General features: G+C 36.9%; 1 protein-coding gene across 1 annotated transcript in view; it reads right to left on the bottom strand.

Moving 5' to 3' along the window:
- ADGRV1 (adhesion G protein-coupled receptor V1) overlaps positions 1–21,408 on the bottom strand; it is a 729,252-nt gene that overhangs the window by 238,302 nt on the left and 469,542 nt on the right. The window contains exon 84 of the mRNA XM_066273806.1: positions 8,195–8,311. Within this exon, the coding sequence (XP_066129903.1) occupies positions 8,195–8,311 (117 nt within the window). The remainder of the gene's footprint in view (positions 1–8,194; positions 8,312–21,408) is intronic.

The raw sequence follows: 21,408 nt of genomic DNA, 5'->3' as shown, positions 1-21,408 counted from the left end.
TCTGCTTGTCTTTCTTTGTTTGGGTTTGATGCTAGTGTTAGCTTGTATTGCCCAGGTTGTCACAGGATCTGATTTTCCTCGGCTTGGATCTACGTGTCACAGCCTGGTTCGGCCGTTTTTGTCGCGGCCTGGATCTATTCACCCCCTTTGCCCGCCTCAGTTTCTATATTCACAGTTACCAGAGAAAGCCGCCCTGTTTATGTTAGTGAGGAAGGCGGAGCATTTCTTACTCCCTATTTCCTTCGGGGTTTGGTTATATATTTAGCCAATTTTTCACTCAATCATACCTTTGGGTGTATTGCGAAGCATCTGGAAGCTCCAAGTATAGGTTTTTCTGTTTCTGGTTGAAGATCTTGTTAAGTTTTGGGGGAGATTTATCGGTATCGCTTCCTACCCCGCCATTACTCTGACGTCATCCAATCTCCATACTATTATTAATGTAATTCCGGCCTGTGTTGTTTTTGTAGTTAAGTTTAGTTGCTACCTTTTAAGCAATCCAGTCACACATTTGATTACTGAATTTGTGTTAAATTAAATTTTCAAAGTGTTTACATTAACCCTCTTCAGATTATATCGCTTCCACTGGTTTTCAATCTGTTTTGGTACAGTCTGTACCTGTTCTGCCTGCACTCTTAAAGCAGGCAGCTTGCTCTTTTAGCTATCTTTTCAGCTCTGTATCATTTCCTACCTGATAAGACACTTTCCTGTGTTTTCATCCAAATCACTCATGAAAAAACGGAATAGGTCAGGGACACGGACAAAGACCTTCAGCCCACCAATGGGGAGCTCAGTACAGGCAGAAAAATGACATATTCTCAAAACACACATAAAATATTCAGCTTAAATTCCTAAAGAATTTTGCAAAAACAAAATCTAGCAAAGACTACTTTAATTTCAGCAGATATTTAAGATTTATGTTATATGATTTAGATTTATTTTACTTTTCAATTGTAAGGGAGATTTAGAGAACACTCCAACTTTCTATCATTACAGCAGCTCAAAAAGCCATAAAACAAAATTGTATGAGATATGAATTATTCTCCCCATATGTAAATTTAGAACCAAAACTTAAGAGTCAATAACTTGATTAAGATTACCAAAGTAGTGTTTGAACCAGAATTCAAACCCAGTACAGGGTTCCAATTGATCCAACCAATTCCATTAAATAACTAAATAGTTTGGTTCTCTTCTCCTTCAGGACCCACAGCTATATGAAGGAAAGAAATTATCCCTTCCTCGAGTCTCTATTATTCCCTCATAATAAGAGTACCACATCACTTTCCTTCAATAGTGCTATACAGTGGAAATCCCACACCCTTCTTATTCAACAAGAAAAAAGAATACGCAAGTGCCCAGATGCATCTGTTTACATAAAATAGTTACTGCGAACACTTAGAAACACATACGGAAACTTCTATCACATAAAAGATTTAACAATACCATTATATAGAAATCATTATTAAAGGCAGCATTTTAGTTGAGCCATTAGGGACATTATTTCTGCAGATGTGGATCCAATTTTCACATTAGCCTCTTTATCAAGCAAACCAGTATAGGACAATAGACAGATTTTGGGATTTTAGTCAGAAAAAGAGAGTTCAACATTCTTCTTTACATACACCAGTTACTCAGGAGAGTATGCTCATGCTCAGTAAGACTCCTTGGCTCTCACTCTGTACTCTTTCCCAAAGTAATCTCTTCTAAAACAATGATTCCATTTTCTTTTTTTAGAATATTTTTTATTATTTTTTTATTTTAATTTATTCTGTTTACATAGATTCTAGTGTCATCCCGAATGCATTCCCCCTTGCCCCGTATTCCCTTCAACATATACTTTGCCCCCTTCCCATTATCTCCCTCCCCCCTTCCCTTCAGGTTTACCCCATCCTATCATCCCCTTTCCCTCTGTCCTCTTTTCCTCTGGTCCCTTTGATCCCTCCTCTGTCTCTATTCTGGAAGTTCCTCAGTTCAAATTGTTTCTTGGATTCCTCAAATGAGTAAGGTCATATGATATTTTTCTTTCTCTGCCTGGCTTACTTCACGTAATATAATAGTTTCTAGGTCCATCCATGTTGTTGCAATATTTCCTTCTTTTTTATGACCCCATAGTATTCCATTGTATATATATATATGTAGCACTGCTTTTTAATCCACTCATCCACTGACAGACAATAGGGCTGTTTTCAGATATTTGCTATTGTGAACAATGCTGCCAAAAACATGGCAGTGCATTTCTTTTTTTGACTCAGTGATATTGTGTTCTTGGGATATATTCCTAAAAGTGGGATGGCTGGGTCAAAAGGCAGTTCCATTTTTAATTTTTTGAAGAATCTCCATACTGTTTTCAACAGTGGCTGCACCAGTCTGCATTCCCACCAGCAGTGCAGGAGGGTTCCCTTTTCTCCACATCCTCGCCAGCACTTATTCTGTGTTGTTTTGTTGATGAGTGCCATTCTGACTGGTGTGAGGTGATCTCTCATTGTGGCTTTAATTTGCATTTCTCTAATGATTAGTGATGTTGAGTATTTTTTCATATGTCTATTGGCCAACTGTATGACCTCTTTGGAGAAGTGTCTATTTATTTCTTTTGCCCATTTTTTTTATTGGATTGTCTTCTAGGTATTGAATTTTACAAGTTCTTTATAAATTTTGGTTATTAACCCCTTATCAGACGTATTGTCAAATATATTCTCCCAATGTGTTGTCTGTCTTTTTATTCTGTTCTTATTGTCTTTAGCTGTGCAGAAACTTTTTAGTTTGATATAGTACCATTTGTTTATCCTGTCTTTTATTTGACTTGCCCATGGAGATAATAAGCAAATATATTGCTACAAGAGATGGCAGAGAGCTTACTGCCTATTTTTCTTCTAAGATGCTTATGGTTTCATGACTTACATTGAAGTCTTTTATCCATTTTGAGTTTATTTTTGTGAATGGTGTAAGTTGATGGTCTAGTTTCATCATTTTTTGCAGGTAACTGTCCAATTTTCCCAACACCATTTGTTAAAGAGACTGTCTTTACTCAATTGTATGCTTTTACTTCCTTTGTCAAATATCAGTTGTCCTTAAAGGTGTGGGCTATTTCTGGGTTCTCTGTTCTGTTCCATTGATCTGTATGCCTGTTCTTATGCCAGTACCACACTGTTTTGAGTAAAATGACCTTGTAGTATAACTTGATATCAGGAAGTGTGATACCTCCCACTTTATCTTCTTTTTCAAGATTGCTGAGGCTATTCATGTTCTTTTCTAGTTCCATATAAATTTTTGGAATGTGTGTTCTATATCTTTGAAGTATGTCATTGGTATTGTAACTTGGTATTGCACTGAATTTATAAATTGCTTTGGGTAATATAGACATTCTAATGATGTTTATTCTTCCTAACCATATACGGCATATGCTTTCACTTGTTTGTATCTTCCTTGATTTCCTTTATCAATGTATTATAATTTTCCGGGTACAATTCATTAATTTTCTTGATTAAATTTACTTCTAGGTAATTTATTTTTTTGTTGCAATAGTAAAGGGGATTGTTTCCTTAATTTTTCCTTCTGACAGTTCATTGTTGGTGTATAAAGATGCCTCTGATCTCTGTGTATTAATTTTATACCCTGCCACCTTGCTGAATTCATTTATCAGGTCCAATAGATTTTTGATTGAGACTTTAGGGTTTTCTATATAGAATATCATATCATCTACAAATAATGATAATTTTACTCCTTTTCCAATTTGGATGCCTTTTATTTCTTATTCTTGTCTGATTGCTGTGGCTAGGACTTTCAGGACTATGTTGAATAAGCGTAGTGAAAGGGGACACCGCTGCATTGTTCCTGATCTTAGGGGTTTGCTTTAAATTTTTCCTCATTGAGTATGATGTTGGCTCTGGGTTTGTCATAGATGGCCTTTATCATGTTGCGGTATGTTCCCTGTATTTCCACTTTGCTGAGAGTTTTTATCATAAATAGATGCTGAATTTTATCAAATGCTTTTTCTGCATCTATTGAAATTATCATGTGGTTTTTCTCCTTCTTTTTGTTTATGTGATGAATCACATTGATTGATTTACAAATATTATACCATCCTTGCCTCCCCAGAATAAATCCCACTTGATCATGATGTATGATTTTTTTCAAGTATTCCTGGATCCGGTTTGCTAATATTTTGTTGAAGATTTTAGCATCTAAATTCGTCAAGGATATTGGCCTATAATTTTCTTTCTTTGTGTTGTCTTTGCCTGGTTTTGGAATCAGAATTATGCTCACTTCAAAAAAGGAGCTTGAAACTCTTTTTTCTTCTTGAATTGTTTGAAATACCTTGAGAAAAACAGGAGTTAGTTCTTCTTTGAATATTTGGTAGAATTCACCAGGAAGCCATCTGGCCCAGTGTTGAAAGTTCGTTGAAAGTTTTTTGATAACTGTTTTGATCTCATTTCTTGTAATCGGTCTGTTTAGATTTTCTGATACTTCCAGATTGATTTTGGAAGATTATATGTTTTAAAGAATTTGTCCATTTCACCTAGGTTGTCTAATTTTTTGGCATACAGTTCTTCATAGTATTTTCTTACAATATTTTGTACTTGTTGTGTCAGTTGTTATTTCTCCACTCTCATTTCTAATTTTATTTATTTGAGTCCTCTCTCTTTTTTTCTTGGTGAGTCTAGTTAAAGGTTCATCAATCTTGTTTACCTTTTCAAAGAACCAGCTCTTGGTTTTATTGATCCTGTGTGTTGGTTCTTTAGTCTCTATGTTCTTTATTTCTGCTCTGATCTTAATTATTTCCTTCTTTTACTACCTCTGGGCTTTACTTGCTGTTCCTTTTCTAGTTTTTTTAGATGCTGGGTTAAGTTGTTTATTTGTGCTTTTTCTAACTTCTTAAGGTATGCCTGTTGTGCTATGAACTTCCCTCTCAGTACTGCTTTTACTGTGTCCCACAAATTTTGAGTTGTTTTATGCTTATTATCATTCATTTCTAGGAATTTTTTTTATTTCTTCTTTGAACTCATTGTTAACCCATTCGTTATATAACATGCTATTTAGTTTCCATGTGTTTGAGTATTTTTCACATTTTCTGTTGTGATTGATTTCTACTTTCATGCAATTGTGATTATAGAAAGTGCTTGATATGATTTCAATCTTCTTAAATTTGTTGAGACTACTTTTGTTCCCTAACATATGGTCTATCATAGAGAATGTTCCATGAGCACTGGAAAAGAATGTATATTCTGCTGCTTTAGGGTGAAAAGTTCTAAAGATATCTATTAAATCCAGTTGATCTAATTTGTCCTTTAGTCTGTTTCTTTGTTAATTTTCTTTCTTGAGGATCTATCTAGTGATGTTAGTGGGGTATTGAAATCCCGTACTATTATAGTATTTCTGTTGATCTTGCCATTTATATCCAACAAAGTCTGCTTTATACATTTAGGTGCTCCTATATTAGGTGCATAGATATTTATAATAGTTATTTCTTCCTGTTGGATTGCTCTGTTTATCATTATGTAGTGACCTTCTTTATCATTTACTAGAGCTTTGTTTTAAAGTTCATTTTGTCGGATATAAGTATTGCTACCCCAGCTTTTTTTTTCATTTTCATTTCCATGAAATATTTTTTTCCACCCTTTTATCTTCAGTTATGTGTATCTTTTATTTTGAGGTATGTCTCTTGTAGGCAGCATATGTATGGATCCTGTTTTCTTATCCATGCAGCTACCCTATGTCTTTTGATTGGATCATTTAATCCATTTATATTTAAGGTTATTATTGATATGTAGTTGCTTATTGCCATCTTATTCTTTAAAGCTATATTCCTCTTTTACTATATTCTTTTCATTTTTTGTTCTGTTTACAATAGGCCCCTTAACATTTCTTGCAGCACTGGTTTGGTTGTAATGAATTCCTAGAGATTTTTTGTCTGGGAAGCTTTTTATTTCTCCTTCAATTTTAAACAATAGCTTTGCTGGATAAAGAAGTCTTAGTTGTCAGCATTGCTTTGAATATTTCTTGCCATTTTCTTCTGGCCTCAACTGTTTCTGTTGAGAAGTCGGATGTCATCCTTATGGGGGCTCCTTTGTAGGTCATAGCCTTTTTTGCTCTAGCAGCTTTTAATATTTTTTCTTTATCTCTTAGCTTTGGTATTTTAATTATGATGTGTCTTAGGTGTAGATTTTTTTGGGTTTCTTTTTAATAGAGTTCTCTGTGCTTCTTGAACTTGTGTGACATTTTCCTGCATCAATTTTTGGAATTTTCCAGCTGATTTCATTGAACAAGCTCTCTTTCCCTTGTTCTTTCTCTTTTTCTTTCCGAACCCCTTTGATGTGGATATTGTATCTCTTTAGGTTGTCATAGAGCTCTCTTAGAGTTTCCTTTGATTTTTTTTAGCCTCTCTTCTTTTTCCTGCTCCACTTCCATGTTTTCATTTATCTTTTTTTTCTAAATCACTGATTCCATCCTCTGCTTCATCAAGCCGCTTTTAATTGCTTCTAGTGTAGTTTTCATTTCTGATATTGTATTTGTCCTTTTTGACCGGTTCTTCTTTGTTATTTATCAATGTCATTTTTGATGTTTGTTCTCCCTTTATTTATGTGTTCATTGTGTCCATCTATTGTTGTTCCAAGATCTTTCTGCATTCTAATAATCATTATTTTAAACTCTGAATCCAGTAGTTTGCTTATTTCCATCTCACTCAGTTCATTTTCTGGAGGTTTTTCTTGCTGGTTCATTTGGATTGCACTTCTCTGTCTTCCCATTTTGTCTTTGTATACCCTCCTCATTTGGGTGTGTTGTTTGTAGAGCTGGTTAAGTCAAGGGTTGGTGTTGTCTGCCTCCAATTTTTAGTTGTGTTATTTCTAGGTATTCTTGGGTTGGCATCAGCTGTTTTTTGTCACAATGGCTCTATTTTCTAACTCTAAGGCAACAGTTTACTAATGTAGTTCTATAATGTGGGCCTCTGTTCTGAAATTTAGTCATTTCTCCCACTTCTCACAAAGCTTCCACTGTCAATCTCATAGAACTTCACACAGTGTACGTCCTAAAAAACAGTGATCATCTTTTCCCCAATATCCAATGATCATTATTTCAGACCCATCACTCATGCCAGAAACATCCTTCATTTCACCTTCTTCAGGCTTCATAACCAATCTCTACCTCTTATAGTTCTATCAAAAAAAAAAACAACAAACAAACAAACTTCAAAAGCTGACTACTTCCCTTAGCTTTTTTTCTGCTATCTCTGTGTTTCACACTATGTTCTTTCCCCTGCATACATTTATATCAAATGCTACTTAATTTGTCCTCATGTCAGCTCTTTCCTGTTCTCAATACACCATAAACAGGGAGATCTTTCTAAAATCCAAATTGTATGATGTCACAGCCTTGCTTAAAATAATTATATGATTACCCCTACAAAAAAGTTCAAATTTCTTCCTGTGCCTTACAGGATGGCCCATATCATAAGCCTCATTTGCTACCAAACACTTATTTTCAATCTTACCAGAGTTCTTCTCATTATTTCAAAGTCACTATGCTCTCTAATACTATATAGCTTACATGTTTTTTCTTGCATTAATCTCCTAGAAATGCAGTGATTACATTACTTTCATTTCAGTATAAGGAGTATCAGATAAGATCATTCATTAGAAAGTTGAAAGGGGAAGGGGTGGGAGCTTGGGTGAGGAAATAAGCATTGATGGGCTTCAGCCGTTTTTGCACTGGTTCAGCAGAACCAATACCTAACTTTTTGTTGAGTTCAACAAACAGGTTGTAAAAATGGCACTTGTAATCCAGGTTCTCTCTAAGGTGGGTGCCTGGTCAGCTGCCCAACGTGGAAATCACAAATATACATTCCTTACTTTTTTAACGTTCATCTGTGCAACAGTGTATTCTAGGTGCCCATAGTAATGTGCATTCCGTCCATAGGTGAAAAATATTGCAAGTGAGTATGCCAATCAAGAAGCAATATGGAAATATCTTAAATGACAGTTTTATTGTTATTGTCTGGTATTATTCATTATTTTTTCATTAATATTTTAAAACTCTTATAATCTAGCTTTGTGGACCTCTTTTATTGTTCTTATTTAAGTATTAAATATATAAAATAATAAACTACCTTTCAGTATGTCTTCTTTTCATACTTAAAATAGTCAATAGGAGAGAGAACCGGTTGTTAATTATTTGAATCCCACTACTGAAAGAAGGTACCAACCTGAATGAGCATCCAGCTAAACTGGCACAGGTACAGGTAGTGCATGGCAGCAGCCATGGCTGAGCAGGTCTCATCTGTGAGCTGAGGACTTGCATATGCAGATGCCAGAAACAGAATCTGTAAGAAACAAATATTTTTGTTTTATAATCACGCTAAAACCATTCAGGAATATTCAGAGGCTCTGGCTGGTTGGATCAGTGGTAGAATGTCGGTCCGGCGTGTGGAAGTCCCAGGTTCGATTCCCGGCCAGGGCACACAGGAGAAGCGACCACCTGCTTCTCTACCCTTCCCTCTCTCCTTTCTCTCTCTCTCTTCCCTTTCAGCAGCCAAGGCTCCACTGGAGCAAAGTTGGCCTGGGTGCTGAGAATGGCTCCATGGCTTCCGCTTCAGGCAATAAAATGGCTCCAATTGCAACGGAGCAACACTACAGAAGAGCTGAGTGTCGCCCCATGGTGAGCATGCCAGGTGGATCCTGGTTGGGCGCATGTGGGAGTCTTTCTGTCCCCACTCAGTTCCTCACTTCGGAAAAAATACAAAAAATTAAAATAAAACATAAATAAACAAAAGAATATTAAGAAAATACTGTTTTCTTATCTGAATCTATGATTTAATGACTCAAAGGGACAATAAGTTGATCTGTTGCTCAAACTGAGATGACTAAGAATCTTCTAAAACTGGCAGTTCATGAATTTTTATATTTCTAAGAAACTATGAATTCTATGAAATTATGATACCTGTTGCTAAGGGCTGTCAAAGGACATTCTCAAAGTAAACTTGTTCTTGTTATTGATATACAAAAATCCTATAAAATACATGTGTGTAGCTAAGTAGAAAAGAGAATAGATAGAAATGCCATGCTTGTTAAAGTCAGAGTGAATGGGAAAATGGGAAAGAACCAAAGGAGCAGAAGCTGATTTTACCCTCAGCTGCATCTTCCTGCTGAGAAGTAACATATGTAACAATATAGACAAATTAAAATTAAAATTTCCAATTGTATGATTACTTTAATCCTTGGGATTTTATTTCAACTGCCCTTTAAGGCTTTGTTCAAAAGTAACCTTCACATTGAGGCCTCTCTTGACCATACTATTTAAAATTACACCCTCTTTCCATCTCTCCTTCCAACACGATTCCCCACCTCTCTTTTCTTCTCTTTTTAAACAGAGTATATCTACTTTTAACATGCTCTATAATTTGCCTATTTATTATGTCCAAATGAATTCCCTAGAAAAAGTCAATAAAGTCATCTTTCCAGAACATACCATAAATAGCTTTTAATTAATTAGAGCTTATTTTAAAAACATGTTTAGATTTTTCTAGATTTTTAGCTTCTAATTTCTGAATTGTAACATATTATAGGTCATAAATTTAATCTTTCTAAATTCCACACATGTTCAGTGAACTAAACCAAACACTAAAACAATAATATTGATCCCTATGTGCACAGCCATTCCTAAAGGGCCTTGAAAACACGATCTGTGAGACTCAGCATCCTCCAACCCCAAAAGGAATAATTTTATTGTTTTATGTTCTTTCTTTTTTGCAAAGTGGCATCTGTTTCCTTAAAATCTTTAAAAGTGTACCTGCAAGAAATTTGAGTCTCTTTAATTCAGACTCTATAATATAATAATTCTTTTATTTTTTACAATTTATTTTTTACATTTTATTTATTCAGTTTTTTAGAGAGAGGAGACACACAGAGAGAGAAAGAGACAGAAAGAACAGAGGGAGGAGCAGGAAGCATCAACTCCCATATATGCCTTGACCAGACAAGCCTGGGGTGTTGAACCAGTGACCTCAGCGTTCCAGGTCGATGCTTTTACCCACTGCACCACCAAAGATCAGGCCAGACTCTATAATATAGATAATGAAGTTTACTTGATAGTTTTATTCTAATCAACCTAAACAGTCTGTTATGTAATCCAAATTGTGCTTCAATGTCCCTAGTTTCAAGCATTTTATGAATCTCTTTATAAATAATATGCTAATTTAAATAATTCTAATTTTAAAAAAAATTTTTTAAGACTTTATTCATTTTAGAGGAGAAAGAGAGAGAAAGGGCAAGAGAGAGAAAGAAAGAGAAGGGGGTAGGAACAGGAAGCATCAACTCCCAAATGTGCCTTTACCTGGCAAGCCCAAGGTTTTGAACTGGCGACCTAAGCATTCCAGATCAATGCATTATCCACTGTGTCACCATAGGTCGAGCAATAATTCTTATTCTTTTGGATATTTTTTTTCTTTGAATCAAATCAGTATAGGTTATTGTTTAAAATTCTATTTAATTTCAGAATACTGCTTTAACACCCCAAATTCCATTCTTAAGGTGTAACTTTTTAATATATTGTTGTTTGAATTTCCTTTTCCAAGTTATGATAGTTACCAATCTACTTTTGTAAACTGTGAACATTCTTCCAGAATTGTGGGTGGAGTGCAGAGCACATTCCTAGAAGCTGCGGCTGATACAATGCTGTGAGAATACTCCAGCTCCCAGAAGCCTCCAGGGCACACCCAGGAAGGAAGCTCGCCTGCTATAAGGAAGTGACTTAGCGCCAACCACGCAGCTCCCTGATCTTTTTAGTCATTGGCTTTGAGGAACACACTGTAACACCCTATAGGCTGAACCCATATATATAAGCTTGTGTACTTCCTGAATAAAGTGGATCTGCGTCACTGAACCTGGTCCCCGGAGTCGGGTCTATGTGTCTCCGTCATCCTCACCCACGGCAGGACTTGTCCACACAGAATACTCTCTGAATTATGAAAAATACTTCTGTCTACATGGCAGAAGATTAGTCACAAGAACACCTGAGGGGTCACAATGCAATTGCTACAGCAGGGATGAACTAAGAATGTTTAGCGAACCCACTCTTACATGTAACCAGGCCTTTTTAAAATTAAACTAAATTAAAATGAAAATTAAATGATTAAAGTAAAAAACAATAAAAAGGGAAAAGAAAACTCCCTCAGCACAGTTACCTCACACATCATTAAACCTTATAACCTATTTGAGAAAAAGATGGCAGCGGAGTAGGCGGATGCACAGATGCCCAGCTGTCACCACCAAACTGGAATACAAATCAATTTAGGAAAAATTAGCATAAAAGACCAACTCTGAACTGCAAGAATGGCTCTCAAAAACCAAGGAGCAAAGAGGAAATCACAGAAATCCTGGTAGGGAGCCCCTGAACGTCCTCTGCTTGCCGGAATGGAGGGGGGGGCTGAGAGCCCAGAGAGGATCTCGGAGGGAGGGGAGCAGAAACTACTGCTCACAGCCACTTGCCTGGCGACCAGGGAGCGAGGTGCGTTGAAAGGACCAGCTTATCTCCCAGGTGGAGAGGACAGAGAGAGGGACAGACTGTGAGGGGATAAGGAATGCAGGAGAGGAGCTAAAAGGGCTGACTCATCGTGCTGGAGGCAGCCATAGCTGGAGGAGGGACTGAATCTTTCACAAAACAGAGCTGAAGTGCTTCTGGATCAGAGACCTCCGGACATCTCTCCAGCTCCAATCAGCGCAACAAGACACAGCTGAAAACAAGAAGTGGGGAGGAGGGGCAGTAACTCAGGTCTCCATGGAGATCTGAGCTACACCTCCCGCTACTGAAGCTGAGAAAACACCCTGCCCCCAGAGAGTCTAGCTGGCTAAAGAGGCCTTCAGAGTCTCAGGTTACACCCACCTCATTCCTGGATACAGTTTCAAGGAAGCCCCCTGCTGAGATCAGTAAACAAGACTATCACCTGTTAAGAAAACAAACAAATCAAGACTTCAAAGCTGCCCAAATCCGAAAGTGGATTACAGATAACAGCTGATACCAACCCAAGAAGACCTAGAAATAACACAACTGAAAACTGGAAGCAGACAACACCAAGCCTAGACTCAACCAACTCTACAAATAAAACAAAAAAAAAGAGGATGAGAAGACAAAGGAGTACAATCCAAATGAAACCACAAGAGACACCTTCGAGAGATGAACTGAGTGATATGGAAATAATCAAACTTCCAGATGCAGAGTTCAAAATAATGATTGTAAGGATGCTTAGGGATCTTAGAACAACAACGGAGGGGCAGTTTGAAAACCTAAATAAAGAAATAGCAAGTATAAAACAGAATCAGATGAAGACGACAAATACAATATCAGAAATAAAGACCACAATGGAAGGAATTAAAAACAGGATAGATAGAGCAGAGGATCGAATCAGCGAGTTAGAGGAAAACTGGAATGAAGGCATGAAAGCAGAGAAGAAAAGAGAAAAAAGACTCAAAAAGTCAGAGGAAACTCTTAGAGAGCTCTGTGACAACATGAAGAGAAATAATATTCACATCATAGGGGTTCCTGAAGAAGAAAAAGAACAAGGGATAGAGACTTTGTTCAATCATATCATAGCTGAAAACTTCCCTAAATTAATGCAAGAGAAACTCACAAATCCAAGAAGCACAGAGGACTCCATTAAAGAGAAACCCAAAGAAACCTACACCAAGACACATCATAATTAAAATACCAAAGCTAAGTGATAAAGAGAAAATATTAAAAGCTGCAAGAGAAAAAAAAGTTATCACCTACAAAGGAGCCCCCATAAGGATGACATCTGACTTCTCAACAGAAACACTTGAGGCCAGGAGGGAATGGCAAGAAATATTCAAAGTAATGCAGAACAAGAACCTACAACCAAGACTCCTTTATCCAGCAAGGCTATCGTTTAAAATTGAAGGAGAAATAAAAAGCTTCCCAGACAAAAAACAACTCAAGGAATTCATTACAACCAAACCAATGCTGCAGGAAATATTAAGGGGCCTGGTGTAAACAGATCAAAGTGGGAAAAGAATACAGCAAAAAAAAAAAAAAAAAAAAGGAATACACCTTTAAAGAAGAAAATGGACGTCAGAGTAATGGCGGAGTAGGAAGCGATACCGATAAATCTCCCCCAAAACTCAACAAGATCTTCAACCAGAAACAGAAAAACCTATACTTGGAGCCTCCAGATGCTTCACAATACACCCGAAGGTATGGTCGAGTGAAAAATTGGCTAAATATATAACCAAATCCTGAAGGAAATAGGGAGTAAGAAATGCTCCACCTTCCTCACTAACCTAAACAGGGCGGCTTTCTCTGGTAACTGTGAATATAGAAACTGAGGCGGGCAAAGGGGGTGAATACATCCAGGCCGCGCACAAAAGGCCGAACCAGGCTGTGGCACGGAGATCCTAGCGGAGGAAAAACTGTTCCTGTGGCAAGCTGGGAAATACAAGCTAACACTCGCGCCAAACCCAAACAAAGAAAGACAAGCGGGGCAGCCATTTTACCCGTTCTCCTGGTTGGTGCACAGTTAGTGGGCGAGAGATCTCTTCCTAAGCCCCAGAAGTGGGTGTCCGTGTTGCCCCACAGAGAGGCAGGGTCAGAGGCCTTTCTGTGGGCCGAAAGCAGAATCTCTGGGCAGCCCCAGCGCCCTGGGAAAGCCGCGCACGGGAGGGAGCGAGAACTAATTCCAACGGTGGAAATTTTCCGTGCTGGTGAGGGTTTCACTCAGGGAAACGCGGCCGGCCTCATATCCTGGTGTGCGCGCGCAGATAGGTAGTGAGCGATTCCTCCGAGTGCCTCGGCAGTGCGCACCCGTGTTATCGCACAGAGTGGCAGAGTCAGGGGCCTTTGTGTGGGCAAAAGCGGAATCTCGGGCCGCCCCAGCGCCTTGCAAAAGCCGCGCACAGGGACGGAGCGAGAGCGAATTCCAGCGCTGCAAATTTCCATGCAGTTGGGGGTTTCACTCAGAGCGTGAGACTACTGGCCGGATATCCTGGTCTGCGCACGCAGATAGTGAATGAGAGTTTCCTCCAAGCACCCCGGAAGTGGGTGCCCGCCTGTGTTACCGGACAGAGTGGCAGAGCCAGAGGTCTTTGAGTGGGCGGAAAGCCCGCCTGATTATGCTAGCAGCTCTGACTGACTGAGCCTTACCCAGAGCCCTGTGCTGAGTGGAAATAGAGTGGGGAGTTGCCAGTTCTTTGAACCTCTTACTATCCAGGCAGAGGCAGCAACAACCCCATAGCTGGATTATCAGGCTACTAATTGAGGAAGGAAAGACTAGGAGAAAGGCTCCAGGAACACGGACTCTCTCACTGTCGGAGCCTATGAAAGCTAATGAGCCTTGACTCCCAACGAGACTAAAGCACAATACATGACATTGCCATAGAGACTTATCAACTGCAAACCTCTACCTGAGCGTGCCAAAGGGGCAGAACCTGGGGTACAGAGTCACCGACCAGGAAGAGGGAGAGAAAAGAAAAAACAAGAAGATAACCTCTCAAAATCAAGAATAATCTGCAGACTTTATAACCTATCCCATTTTATTATATTTGTTCGTTTGTTTCTCTTATCTTCATTCTTGATACTTTTTTTCCTCCTCCAATTTGGCCGATTAACTCTCTGCCGGTCTTACTCTCTCCTCTCCTTGAACTACACTACCCATAAGTGTTACATCTCCCATTATCTTTTTTCTCCTCTTCTTTTCTCTCTATGAGGGTTGCACTCCAAAACCCTTAAATCTCTCTCTCCTTTCTTTTTCTTCTTTTACTGGTTCCCTCTTTTTTTCTCTCTCTCTCTTTCTTTTCTCCCTCTATATTAGTTTCTTCCTTTCTCCTTTACATCTCCTCTCATTCAAACCTCAATAACAAACAAATTATCTTATCTGGGACTCAAACTTATGTTTGTGGCATTTTGGGTTTTTTTTACTTCACCTTTTTAACTCACTAGCAGTGCTCCCATCCCTGACTCTCCATTTTATCTAGTTCTTGTTCCACTAAATACAATAGTATTTTTTTAATTTGTCCCCCCATTTTTCTGTTCTCTTATTCCTCTCATCATAACTCTTAGACAACACCAACACCTAAAAGCAAATCATTTTATTCTTGACCCAAATTTTTTCCTTATTTGCTTTTTGTGGGTCCATACCGCTCCCCCCTTTTTTTTTTCTTTCCTTTTTTTTTTTTTTTTTGCCACTTTATTACTTTTCCCCAATTCAGGACCTCCATCACAGGCATTGTTTGTTATAATTCACAGTTCACCACAAGATTTTCTCAAGAAAAATGGGAGAGGAGAGGAAAAAAAGAGGGGGGGAATAATTTCCTTTTTTTAAAAATTATTATTTTATTTTTCTTTATTTCATTATTAATTTTTTTTTAAAAAAAACAACTCTTTTTGATTTTTTTTAACTTTTTATTCTTTATTAAATCTCATTAATACTATCAACAAAACCACCCTCAGATGCCATTAAGGAAGAGAAAATTGAATATCATGGATACAAAAGAAAGAGAGGTAACACAGCTAGATGAGGAAAAATCTATGGAGAAAAAATTTAATATATTGGAAACCTTGGAGCTAAATGACAGAGAATTCAAGATAGAAATCCTAAAAATCCTCCGAGATATACAAGAAAACACAGAAAGGCAATTTAGGGAGCTCAGAAAACAACTCAATGAACACAAAGAATATATGTCCAAGGAAATTGAAACTATAAAAACAAATCAAACAGAGATGAAAAACTCAATTCACGATCTGAAAAATGAAGTAACAAGCTTAGCTAATAGAACAGGTCAGATAGAAGAGAGGATTAGTGAAATAGAAGACAAGCAACTTGAGGCACAACAGAGAGAAGAAGAAAGAGACTCAAAAATTAAAAAAAATGAGATAGCCCTACAAGAATGATCTGACTCCATCAAAAAGAATAACATAAGAATAATAGGTATATCAGAGGGAGAAGAGAGAGAAAATGGAATGGAAAACATACTCAAACAAATAATAGATGAGAACTTCCCAAGCCTGTGGAAAGAAAGAAAGCCTCAAATTCAAGAAGCAAACAGAACACCGAGTTTTCTTAAACCCAACAAACCTACTCCAAGGCATATCATAATGAAATTGACACAAACCAACAGCAAAGAAAAAATTCTCAAGGCAGCCAGGGAAAAGAATACAACATATAAAGGAAGGCCCATTAGATTATCATCAGATTTCTCAGCAGAAACTCTACAAGCTAGAAGAGAGTGGACCCCAATATTTAAAGTCCTGAAAGAGAGAAACTTTCAGCCACGAATACTATACCCATCAAAGCTATCCTTCAAATATGAAGGAGAAATAAAAACATTCACAGATACAGAAAAGATGAGGGAATTTATCATCAGAAAACCCCCACTCCAGGAATTACTAAAGGGGGTTCTCCAATCAGATACAAAGAACAACAAAAAAAAAACAGAGCCACAAGTAAAAGCTCCAAGAAGAACACAATAAAACCAAATTTAAACTGTGACAACAACAAAAAGAAAGAGGGGGAAAAGATGGAGATTAACAGTAGCAAAGGACGATGGAGTGCAAAAGTACTCACAAAATAGTTCGCTACAATGAACAGGGTAGGGACCCTTTTCATTACTCAAAGGTAACCACCATTGAAAAAACCACCACAGAAGCACATGAGATAAAAAAGATAGCAACAGAGGAAAGATGTATGGAATACAACCAAATAAAAACAAACGATAAAAAAACGAAAGAGAAGGATCAAACAAGACACAAAACTAACAGAAAGCAAGATATAAAATGGCAATACGGAATTCACAAGTATCAATAATTACACTAAATGTAAACGGATTAAACTCACCAATAAAAAGGCACAGAGTAGCAGAATGGATTAAAAAAGAAAATCCAACTATATGCTGCCTACAGGAAACTCATCTAAGTAACAAGGATAAAAACAAATTCAAAGTGAAAGGCTGGAAAACAATACTCCAAGCAAATAACATCCAACAAAAAGCAGGTGTAGCAATACTCATATCGGATAATGCTGACTACAAGACAGGAAAAGTACTCAGAGATAAAAATGGCCATTTCATAATGGCTAAGGGGACACTGAATCAAGAAGACATAACAATCCTTAATATATATGCACCAAACCAAGGAGCACCAAAATATATAAGACAGCTACTTATTGATCTTAAAACAAAAACTGACAAAAATACAATCATACTTGGAGAGCTCAATACACCGCTGACGGCTCTAGATCAGTCATCCAAACAGAGAATCAACAAAGACATAGTGGCCTTAAACAAAACACTAGAGCACCTGGATATGATAGACATCTACAGGACATTTCATCCCAAAGTGACTGAGTATACATTTTTCTCCAGTGTACATGGATCATTCTCAAGAATTGACCATATGTTGGGCCACAAAAACAACATCAGCAAATTCAGAAAAATTGAAGTTGTACCAAGCATATTTTCTGATCATAAAGCCTTGAAACTAGAATTCAACTGCAAAAAAGAGGAAAAAAATCCCACAAAAATGTGGAAACTAAACAACATACTTTTAAAAAATGAATGGGTCAAAGAAGAAATAAGTGCAGAGATCAAAAGATTTATACAGACTAATGAAAATGACAATACGACATATCAGAATCTATGGGATGCAGCAAAAGCAGTGATAACAGGGAAGTTCATATCACTTCAGGCATATATGAACAAACAAGAGAGAGCCCAAGTGAACCACTTAACTTCCCACCTTAAGGAACTAGAAAAAGAAGAACAAAGACAACCCAAAAGCAGCCGAAGAAAGGAGATAATAAAAATCAGAGCAGAAATAAATGAATTAGAGAACAGAAAAACTATAGAAAAAAATTAATAGAACAAGGAGCTGGTTCTTTGAAAAGATCAATAAAATTGACAAACCCTTGGCAAGACTTACCAAGGAAAAAAGAGAAAGAATTCATATAAACAAAATCCAAAATGAAAGAGGAGAAATCACCATGGACATGGTAGATATACAAAGAATTATTGTAGAATACTATGAAAAACTTTATGCCACTAAATTCAACAACCTAGAAGAAATGGATAAATTACTAGAACAATACAACCTTCCCAGACTGAGTCAAGAAGAAGCAGAAAGCCTAAACAGACCTATCAGTAGAGAAGAAATAGAAAAAACCATTAAAAACCTCCCCAAAAATAAAAGTCCAGGCCCTGACGGCTATACCAGCGAATTTTATCAAACATTCAAAGAAGACTTGGTTCCTATTCTACTCAAAGTCTTCCAAAAAATTGAAGAAGAAGCAATACTTCCAAACACATTTTATGAGGCCAACATAACCCTCATACCAAAACCAGGCAAGGATGGCACAAAAACAGAAAACTACAGACCAATATCTCTAATGAATACAGATGCTAAAATACTAAACAAAATACTAGCAAATCGAATACAACAACATATTAAAAAAATAATACATCATGATCAAGTGGGATTCATCCCAGAATCTCAAGGATGGTTCAACATACGTAAAACGGTTAACGTAATACACCATATCAACAAAACAAAGAACAAAAACCACATGATCTTATCAATAGATGCAGAAAAGGCTTTCGATAAAATACAACACAATTTTATGTTTAAGACTCTCAACAAAATGGGTATAGAAGGAAAATATCTCAACATGATAAAGGCCATATATGATAAACCATCAGCTAACATCATATTAAATGGCACTAAACTGAAGGCTTTCCCCCTTAAATCAGGAACAAGACAGGGTTGTCCACTCTCTCCACTCTTATTTAATGTGGTACTAGAGGTTCTCGCCACAGCAATCAGACAAGACAAAGAAATAAAAGGCATCCATATCGGAAAAGAAGAAGTAAAAGTATCACTTTTTGCAGATGATATGATCCTATACATCGAAAACCCCAAAGAATCCACAAAAAGACTACTAGAAACAATAAGCCAATACAGTAAGGTCGCAGGATACAAAATTAACATTCAGAAGTCAATAGCCTTTCTATATGCCAACAATGAAACAACTGAGAAGGAACTCAAAAGAATAATCCCCTTCACGATTGCAACAAAAAAAATAAAATACTTAGGAATAAACATAACAAAGAACGTAAAGGACTTATATAATGAAAACTATAAACCATTGTTAAGGGAAATTGAAAAAGATATAATGAGATGGAAGAATATACCTTGTTCTTGGCTAGGAAGAATAAATATAATCAAGATGGCTATATTACCCAAAGCAATATACAAATTCAATGCAATTCCCATCAAACTTCCAATGACGTTTTTTAAAGAAATAGAGCAAAAAATCATCAGATTTATATGGAACTATAAAAAACCCCGAATAGCCAAAGCAATCCTAAAGAAAAAGAATGAAGCTGGGGGCATTACAATACCTGACTTCAAACTCTATTATAAGGCCACGACAATCAAAACAGCATGGTATTGGCAGAAAAATAGACATTCAGACCAATGGAACAGAATAGAAAGTCCAGAAATAAAACCACATATATATAGTCAAATAATTTTTGATAAAGGGGCCAAGAACACACAATGGAGAAAAGAAAGCCTCTTCAATAAATGGTGCTGGGAAAACTGGAAAGCCACATGCAAAAGAATGAAACTGGACTACAGTTTGTCCCCCTGTACTAAAATTAACTCAAAATGGATCAAAGATCTAAACATAAGACCTGAAACAATTAAGTACATAGAAGAAGACATAGGTACTCAACTCATGGACCTGGGTTTTAAAGAGCATTTTATGAATTTGACTCCAATGGCAAGAGAAGTGAAGGCAAAAATTAATGAATGGGACTACATCAGACTAAGAAGTTTTTGCTCAGCAAGAGAAACTGATAACAAAATAAACAGAAAGCCAACTAAATGGGAAATGATATTTTCAAACAACAGCTCAGATAAGGGCCTAATATCCAAAATATACAAAGAACTCATAAAACTCAACAACAAACAAACAATCCCATAAAAAAATGGGAAGAGGATATGAACAGACACTTCTCCCAGGAAGAAATACAAATGGCCAACAGATATATGAAAAGATGCTCATCTTCTTTAGTTATTAGAGAAATGCAAATCAAAACAGCAATGAGATACCACCTCACACCTGTTCGATTAGCTATTATTAGCAAGACAGGTAATAGCAAATGTTGGAGAGGCTGTGGAGAAAAAGGAACCCTCATACACTGTTGGTGGGAATGTAAAGTAGTACAACCATTATGGAAGAAAGTATGGTGGTTCCTCAAAAAACTGAAAATAGAACTACCTTATGACCCAGCAATCCCTCTACTGGGTATATACCCCAAAAACTCAGAAACATTGATACGTAAAGACACATGCAGCCCCATGTTTATTGCAGCATTGTTCACAGTGGCCAGGACATGGAAACAACCAAAAAGCCCGTCAATAGATGACTGGATAAAGAAGATGTGGCACACATACACTATGGAATACTACTCAGCCATAAGAAATGATGACATCGGAACATTTACAGCAAAATGGTGGGATCTAGATAACATGATACGAAGCGAAATAAGTAAATCAGAAAAAACCAGGAACTGCATTATTCCATACGTAGGTGGGACATAAAAGTGAAACTAAGAGACATTGATAAGAGTGTGGTGGTTACGGGGGGGAGGGGGGAATGGGAGAGGGAAAGGGGGAGGGGGAGGGGCACAAAGAAAACAAGATAGAAGGTGACAGAGGACAATCTGACTTTGGGTGACGGGTATGCATCATAATTGAACGACAAGATACCCTGGTCTTGTTATCTTTGAATATATGTATCCTGATTTATTGATGTCACCCCATTAAAAAAATAAAATTATTTAAAAAAATAAATAAAAAATAAAAAAAAATAAAGAAGAAAATGGCAATAAACAACTACATATCAATAATAACCTTAAATGTAAATGGATTAAATGATCCAATCAAGACATAGGGTAGCTGCGTGAATAAGAAAACAGGACCGATATATATGTTGTCTACAAGAGACACACCTTAGAACAAAAGACACACATAGATTGAAGGTAAAAGGATGGAAAAAAATGTTTCATGCAAATGAAAATGAAAAAATAGCTGGGGTAGCAATACTTATATCAGACAAATTGGACTTTAAATCAAAGGATATAGTAAGAGATAAAGAAGGCCACTACATAATGATAAAGGGAGTAATCCAACAGGAAGATATAACTATTATAAATATCTATGCACCTAATATAGGAGCACCTAAATATATAAAGCAGACTTTGATGGATTTAAAGGGCGAGATCAACAGCAATATTATAATAGTAGGGGATTTCAATACCCCACTAACATCATTAGATAGATTCTCAAGAAAGAAAATTAACAAAGAAACAGCAGACTTATTGAAAACACTAGATCAACTCGATTTAATAGTTATCT

This window comes from Saccopteryx bilineata, chromosome 4, assembly GCF_036850765.1.
Source record: "Saccopteryx bilineata isolate mSacBil1 chromosome 4, mSacBil1_pri_phased_curated, whole genome shotgun sequence".
Lineage (NCBI taxonomy): Eukaryota > Metazoa > Chordata > Mammalia > Chiroptera > Emballonuridae > Saccopteryx > Saccopteryx bilineata.
Note: the sequence above shows the minus strand (reverse complement) of the source record. Positions and strands in the feature narration are given on the sequence as shown.